The sequence below is a fragment of the Glycine max genome, chromosome 9 (genome assembly GCF_000004515.6).
Source record: "Glycine max cultivar Williams 82 chromosome 9, Glycine_max_v4.0, whole genome shotgun sequence".
Taxonomy (NCBI): Eukaryota; Viridiplantae; Streptophyta; class Magnoliopsida; order Fabales; family Fabaceae; genus Glycine; species Glycine max.
In genome coordinates, this window is record NC_038245.2 from 611889 (window position 1) to 619988 (window position 8100).

At 30.2% G+C, this 8100-nt stretch overlaps 1 protein-coding gene across 1 annotated transcript; it reads right to left on the bottom strand.

The window, feature by feature from the left end:
* Positions 1–5273, bottom strand: LOC102660474 (uncharacterized). Its single transcript, XM_014761747.3, has 3 exons — positions 4854–5273; positions 2683–2769; positions 1–1838 (listed from the first exon to the last, which is right to left on the bottom strand). The coding sequence occupies exons 1-3, from the start codon at positions 5160–5162 to the stop codon at positions 480–482; spliced, it is 1755 nt and encodes a 584-aa protein (XP_014617233.2). The 5' UTR covers positions 5163–5273; the 3' UTR covers positions 1–479.
* Between the last annotated feature and the right edge of the window lie 2827 nt (positions 5274–8100).

The following is an 8100-nucleotide window of genomic DNA, read 5'->3' on the forward strand; positions in this document are numbered from 1 at the left end:
CCATATTTTACATAAAAAAAAATTCAATCTAACCAAAAAAAATAATTCAAATGCTAATACATAGTAAACGAAAGCATTATCATTCTTTAAGAAAATATCGATTTAGATATGAAACCAGCTAATAAACTAAGAACATGTGAAAACTCAAACATTAAATAAACGTACAGGGCCTAATTATTAAGTCTTCGACTTAAGCATAACCGATTTATTTTTGGCTTTTCACTCCTTTCCAAAAGGGTGACTTTGAAATTGGATTTTGGAATACCTCGGGCCATTTTGTGCACCCTCTCATCCCACGGATAGTGTGTGATGGGTTCATGTCATTGTACGTAGAGATTCCTTGTTCCAGGGCCTCTTCACTTTATAATGTAATAGTTATATAGTAGTAGGTATTTTTTTTGTCAACATAGATGAATTTCTTGTCCATACATGAGACATTTTTATTTTATAAAAACTAATAACAAATATTTTTTTAAAATTTAAAGCTTGAGTTTTAGTTGTTTTATCTTTAGGTGGGTCTTGTCTTGCTCTTCCGTGTGTTTGAAGCTACCTTCAACAGAACTTTGACATTGAACTGAGCTTGTTGGAAGTCTTTGGTTACACTCCTTTTGTTTGTGCCAACCATCATCACCTAGCCTTCTATCCTGTGAAGATTTTGTAGAAGAAATCGTTCTTCCACCATTGGGGCATGACCTTATTAGCTGTTTAGAGGTAAGACAAACTTTACTACTCTTCAAAGGTTCCAAACATGCCTTTTCACTACATTCTGCTTCACTACCTAATAACATATCCTTGTCTTGGTTAACATTAACAGAATAGGTGTCTGTGTCTCCTCTTTGTGGCATTGAATTAAACTTCTGATCCTCAAGATAACCATTATTATTTAGTTCTAATTCAATATAATAATCACTGGAGGGACTGTTGTGATGCAATATAGGGCTTTTATTCAACTCCTCTTCTGTGTTTTCTTTTCTTAGCTCTTCAGAAGTGGAAACTGCATCATCAGATGACTTTGAGAAATCATATGAAAGCTCCACAATGCGTTTAATATTTACTGATTCAACTGCCTGTTTGATCAACTCTACGTCCTCTAGTTCAGTGGTGTCTAGTTCGGCACCCCTTGATCTCAAGAACACTTGGAGAAAAGCAATCAACTGGACCATCTGATTGTATTTATCTTCAAGTACAAACTGTGCATCGGCTAGCTTCATTTGCATGCGTTCTTCGCGCCATAGCTCAGTCATTTCCATCATCTCCCTCTCTTCTTCCACCACCTTGCAAATTTTCACGGAATCTCTTAGCAACATCTCAAGCTTAGCCGTGTCTTCCCTTACTTTCATGGCTAATTCATTACACACTTCCTCTATCACTTTTCTTTCTCTCTTTTCTTTCTTGTAGTTAGTCATGTACTGCTTTGCAGAAGTCTTGGTTTTAGCCAATTCGTGTACCAATTTGGTATTGAATAACTCCATCCTTTCTCTACTTCTTTTTTCCCTTGCCAACTTGTCCTTTATGTTATCAAACGTTGTTTCAATCTTGTGGCATTCTCTACACTTCCGGAGGACCTTTTTGTCTTCAAGATTCTGCAAAAATTGTTCCCCTCTTTTCCTAGAGGATTTCTGTGTGGCCTTGAGTTCATTGATGGACCTCTGAGCTCGTAAGAGTTCTAGCAAATTAGTGACACCAAAGTAACAGTCACCTACAATTTGTTTTTTTTCAAGATGCTTCATGGAATAAAGCATAGTAAACTTGTTGAATGCTTCATTATTAAGGGCAGGGTTCCATTTTGTTGCCTCTTCCTTTGAACAATATTTGAGACATGGCGTCGAAGATTCAAGCTGAGAAAAAAAAGAAAGTAAATCACTACCTAGAATATAGATTGGATTGTTGGATCTGATTTTTTTTTTTCAGGAGGAGGAACATATATATCATGTATATTTAAGCTTCATTCCGTCTTTTGGTTAACTTAATAAATTTTAATTTAATATAATACTTTTTAGTACGAAAAGTAATAGACGAATGATATACGAAACAGTCACCATGTTTTTGCCTCAAACACCATTCAGGACTCATTAGAAATAGAGATTTTCAATAATTAATATCAAAGAAATCTAATGATATTGGTGTACAATTATTTTTCGGGTGAATAGTTGAATAAATTTAGATGCATTAAAAAAGAGGGGAAGGGAAAAGATAATTATATTAAATTCATTCAACTATTAGTAAAAAAACAGTAGGTACTCTTAATTTTCTGAGGGTACGACAAAATTTATTTTAAAAATATACTTTATTTTTATAACTTTTTGAAAACGTAAAAAAATAGAATTTAAATAGGAACGAATTTTTAAAAATATCATGATACTTTAAGGGATAAAAAAACATTTTTTTTATAACAGTCATGCATGGACCAATTGTTCAAATTAATACGATTGTTTTTGTTTCATAAATTAACTGGAGTATAATAGAAATAGTTAGAACTTTTCCCCAGATGTCAAAGCTTACATTCACATGTCGAATTTGACTCCGTTAGACTTCATCACCCCTAAAAGCTTAAATACACTCTATATGAATAGATAATAGAGGCGAATACATAATCTAAGGTGACTAAAAGTCTAAAACGGCTTTCCAGTCTCAAATAGCTGATCCATGTAAAATAATCATAAGCATATATGTAACTCATACCTCAGAGCGAAGTCCATTTCCTGAACGCAAGATGGTTATTGGCTTCATTTGCTGATCTTTACTATTGTGACGATGAGGCAACGTGATCTTTACATTCCCGTTAGCAAGCATTCGCGAGGATGACATGAGAAAATGAAAACGGGGAAAGCGAGAGAGAAAATCAATAAACCTCCCAAATTAGTATTTTAAGATTTTTTTATTGATAAGAATGAAAGACATATATAAAAAAATTTATAATAAGTTTCACCACATCAAAAGGTAAAAAAAATAAAAATAGAATACCAAATCTGATGAGATACTGAGTAGGAAAAAAATATATAAGCTGAAATGCTGAATCATCTATACATGCCCAAGGAATATTGTTGGTGGGTTGGGATTCAAGTGGTGCTGCCCAGAGATCCTAGGAAACACTTCTTGCAATGTTGTGGAAAGGAAAGTACTAAAGCATGGTGGTTTGCTGCTGTTTGGTCTTTATGGTGGCATAAAAATGATATTATCTATAGAAATGAAGTAGCAAATTAACAGTTAATATGTGCTTGACCACTTGATTAAATTTAATTTATATCTTGGCCCTTTTTGAGTGATCAAGGTATGAAGTGCTTATAGAGTAGGCAGAACTTATGTATATATAAATCTGAGTGACAGGTATTAGATGTTCCATAAATGGGTTGGAGTACATCTTATCTATTTTATATTTTTTTGGCCGAAAAAAATTATACATACGTGCCCAATGCAGAAGATATACAAGAACCCTCCTTGATGATAATTGTTTGTTAATTTAAAAGGCTGGATGAGGGTTCACAACAATTTCATGCATATGTGTCTGAAGAAGACAATACACTTATTTTTCCACTAGCGCCAGCGCGTTTGGATTCACTTTACTTTTGGCACAGTATAGTGCGTCAACTCAGAAGTAAGAGTTGCAACTGGGTCTTATACATGATTTGATCATTTTGATGTGAAAACATGAATCCCATATGTAGATCCAAACATGAGATACGGCTGTTATAACACACAAAATAAATTAACTAAGTTGGAATTTGGAAATTAGCATATATCATGAGATGGATCAAGAGAAATCGGTCTTTCATAAATTGTAAAAACAAAAAATATCACAAACCAAAACAAGAAGCCGACGCTAAAAAATACAAAACAAAAGTTTAAACCAATTTAATAACTGAAGTTGGAAGACAATAAGAAAAATCATATATATATACATATATATATGCCGATTCTTATTAAACTTTTGTTTTTTTTTCTTCGACATATAAATATATATATCAAAATGCAACCATGAAAATATTGATCAGAATTAAAAAACGAAGATTTTCACTTTATATATAAACAATAATTATAAACTGAGAAATATTAATAACTCTCTCTCTCTACCATAATCTTTTAAATATACTTTCTAGTACCAGTACAGGTTTTATTTCTTATTTTATGTTTCATGATTTTATAATTTTAGTAAATAATGTGTTAGAAAAGCGTATTACTACAAATATGATCTTTAAAAATATTTTTTATTTCACACTTAATAAAAATGTTACTAAAAACTTACATTCAAAAAATATCACAAAATTATAAATAAATATTATTAATATGTTTTTATAATATTTTTTAAATATTGTGTATAACTCATATTATTAAGTTTTCTTGTGACATTTTATTAAATGCTATATGTAATCTATGTTATTAAAGTCTAAAAATATCATAAAAAGGTTTTAACAACATAAATTATATGTTACATTTAATAAATATTATAAAAATATATTAATAATATTTATTTATAATTTAACATTTTTTAAATGTGAGCAAAGACTTTTTAATAATATTTTTATTAAGTGTTAGAAGAAAAAATATATATTTAATAATGGTGTATTAATAACACTCATTAGAAAATTCTGTCTTACATAGTATTCTTTCTAAAAAGCAGCATAAAAGTCACAAGGCTGGATATATCTTTTCTAACTTCTTTTAGTAAAGTATCATAAATACAATTTCGCTAATTAAATGCCAAGGTTTATAGTTTCCAAATTAGTTACGTTTGGGGTTTGCCATTTTAGGCTTTACTACTACTACCGAACCAAATTAACAAAGAAAATTGTACTCAAATTAAAACGAAGATATATAAGAGGAAATGAAAAAGAGTTGCACATTGACAGTTATACCTGAGACTTGGACGGAGGCAACGATGGTGCATATCGAAAAACAGTACCGTTCATAAACCGCCACTGCCACAACCCTGCTGCGAGCTTCCTCGCCGAAGCCTCCTCACTTTTCTGAAAACCTTCCCCGAAATTCACAGGGGAACTGTTGTTGTTACTTGCAGAGTGCTTCTTGTGTGCCCCCTTGAGGCGAAAGGCGACGGCAATGCCTGGATTTCGATGTTTCCGGCGACGACGAATCGCCGGAATGAGGGTGTGGCCGGAGGAGATCATTGGGTCGGGTGGAGTTTTGTTGTTGGACTTGGACGCCATGAACAGAATGAGAGAGCTTCATACACGTAGAGGTAGAGGTTCAAAGCAAAAGGAGAAAGATAGAAGCGATAACATGGGAGAAAACGAACATGGATTGGTTGACAATTTCGGATACCATACTGTTTCTGCCTCCCCCTCACCAGCACCCCTATTTATTTCGTTTGCTTTTGCATGGACTTTATTGCATTTTACATGGATCGATGATCATATTTACACACCTGAAAATTACAAACCCAAATAGTACTAGTAATATTACAATTTTTAACACATACACATATATATGCTTCACCCTGAATATATACATACATACATATATATATATATATATATATATATATATATATATATATATGATACTGTTATAAAATTTTCTTTTTCTTTTTACAAGACTCTTTTGTGACCTAATCTTCTAAAAGTTCTCTTATATTATTTTTTTAAAAGAGGATTTTCAATGTATGCATTAACTTTCTTCCTTTTTTTTTCTTATTTTATTTTCTTGGAAATATTTTGAATCGATTTTATCTAAACATATATACCCTTAATTTTGAAATCTGTAAAAATTTATACCGATATTTTTAATGAGGAATTATATCACTTATTATATTTATATTTTCTATTTTTTTCTTTGAGAGTCTTTTTTAAAATAAAGGAAGAAATAAAAAAATATATATTTATTTCTAAAACTTAATCTTTCTCTCTGTATATACTTTTTATTCAGTCAAATAAAAAATACTGATTTCTTTTAGGTCAATAATGCCTTATTTTATAACACTGAAAGTGGCATCCTCCTTTTACTAATTTATTTTGATAAAAAAAAGGTATTTTTTATAGGGTATAGATCTTACCTGTTAGCAATTTATTCCAGTAACATGTACGGGCGACGTATGTAAATCTCATTTACGGACAGTAACAAATACAAAACCTACGATTGTCTCTTCCGAGGTTTGTAATATCTCTTGTGCTCTAGATCCAGATTCCAGAGCCCACGTTGCATCCTTCGAAGTCCGATCCGAGGTCTGTAATTTCTTTTGCTTTTTAAGTCTTAAAAAATAAAATCAAAATTACCTAAAAGTATAAATTGGTATATACATTTTTATCAATAAGAGAAACAGAAAAGGAAGAGTGAAAAATATAAGATAAAATGACGATGTAATAAAAATAATTTATAAAAAAAATGTCGGAAGAATTTGTTGTATAAATAAACGCGAGTTTGTCTTAAAACATTTTCAATTTTACAAGTATTCCTTTTTACTTACCACACCACAAGGAGGTTGGCTTATTAGATCGACTTTTTGCTCCTACAAAATCAGGCTTGAGTTAAATTCTAAGACAGCTTTTGCTTTTTGGTAAGCTTGTAAAATTCAGCCACACAATTAAATTTTCATTGAAATTTATGGTCTTTCGTGACTCTGTACGGGGAATGGGGATGAGCTTGTCCTTATCTAATATTCCGTGTTAAAAAAAAGTCATAATTTTAATTAAAATAAATATATATAGACCCTCATGTATTATGTACGTAACACCTTAAGAAAAAAAACCTTGAGAGAGAAATAAAAAAATAAAAAGAGTAAATGATATGATTTGATAGGAAGAAAAAAAATAAAAAATAAAATAAAAATATCAATTAGATAATTAAAATTTACAGGTGTCCAAATATAAGTCGTGTTTTAATTAGGGTAAAAATACTTTAGGTATCAATTTAGCTATGGCCGAAATTCCCCCCTAAATCAAGCTTAATTTGAGAGGGCGATTTAGATGGAGAGATCTTAGATAAATCTTATATAATCACATTAATTATAATTAAAAAGAAAAATAATGATCCATAAACAACTTGTCCTTATAAATCCTTGATTAACACTTCTTATTTTTTTCTTCTTTTTTCTTATTATATCATAAATTCTTTTATACTTATATTTATTTTTCTTTTTCCTCTCTGGGGATAAAATAACATATGAGTTCTCTATCAAACATTTTACTTGAAAGAAATTAAATTCCATTCTCGTACAAAGTTTTACGTTTTTAAGGATCAGATAAAAATAATTCTATAGCATTAAAAAGGTAAGTATCCAGAAGAGTCATGGTCCCAACCACTCTTAACCCTTGGTACGTATATGGTATGATCGATTCTACTTAAATTTGTATTTTCAATTAAAATCATATTTAAGGTTTTTTATTTATTTATCAAAATCAGATTTAATTAAGTTCTACTTTTTATTTTGGGTTACTAATTCTTACATTCAAAAATCGTTTTAGGAAACATGAGAATAATGAACATTAAATTTTAAGTTGCAAAGGAAGGTTTAATTGGAACTTTATTTATAAATGCTGTAATAATAACGAAGGAGGATTTGCAACTTGATCAATTTTCATTAATGAACATATTTACACTTGTAAGAGAAAAAGTGACAATCCCTTTAATAAGATCCCTAATCAGTACGAAATTAAACTAAGAGATACTGTTATTACAAGTAGAATAGTGACCAAGCGATCGGATAACAAGTAGCATCTCAGTTTATTAATTAGTTGGCTATCCATAGAAACATCGGCAACATTAAGTAGTTGAATCGATTCGTTTAAAATATTGTTTTAAATGTCTAATTATCATCATCACTGAAAAAATTCAACTTTTTATCCTATACACAGTTTAATTTAATCTAATGTAACAAATCCGATGGAATTTTTTATTCTAGGAATTAAAACCTCCTTTTCTCTTTTTCAACTTTTTTTCACAATAAAAAACATGTACAAACGGAAAGAAAATGAGAATTTAACTTAATTAATTGAATATGATATTTGAATATTATAAATTCTTTGATATCTTATTTAATTAGTACGGATAATAAAAATCACATGTAAAAGAATTTTCATATATCCATAAACATAAGTAAACATTTGTTGGAAGTACACAATTTTTTATAACAAATTTTAGTAGTTAATT

Bases quoted from the DNA above. Each gene is read 5' to 3' on its own strand.
- LOC102660474 (XM_014761747.3), bottom strand. From the start codon at position 5,162: ATGGCGTCCAAGTCCAACAACAAAACTCCACCCGACCCAATGATCTCC. The intron at 2,770-4,853 runs GTATAACTGTCA...GGGAATGTAAAG, and splicing joins TGCCTCCGTCCAAGTCTCAG to ATCACGTTGCCTCATCGTCA. The intron at 1,839-2,682 runs GTATGAGTTACA...TTTTTTTCTCAG, and splicing joins GAAATGGACTTCGCTCTGAG to CTTGAATCTTCGACGCCATG.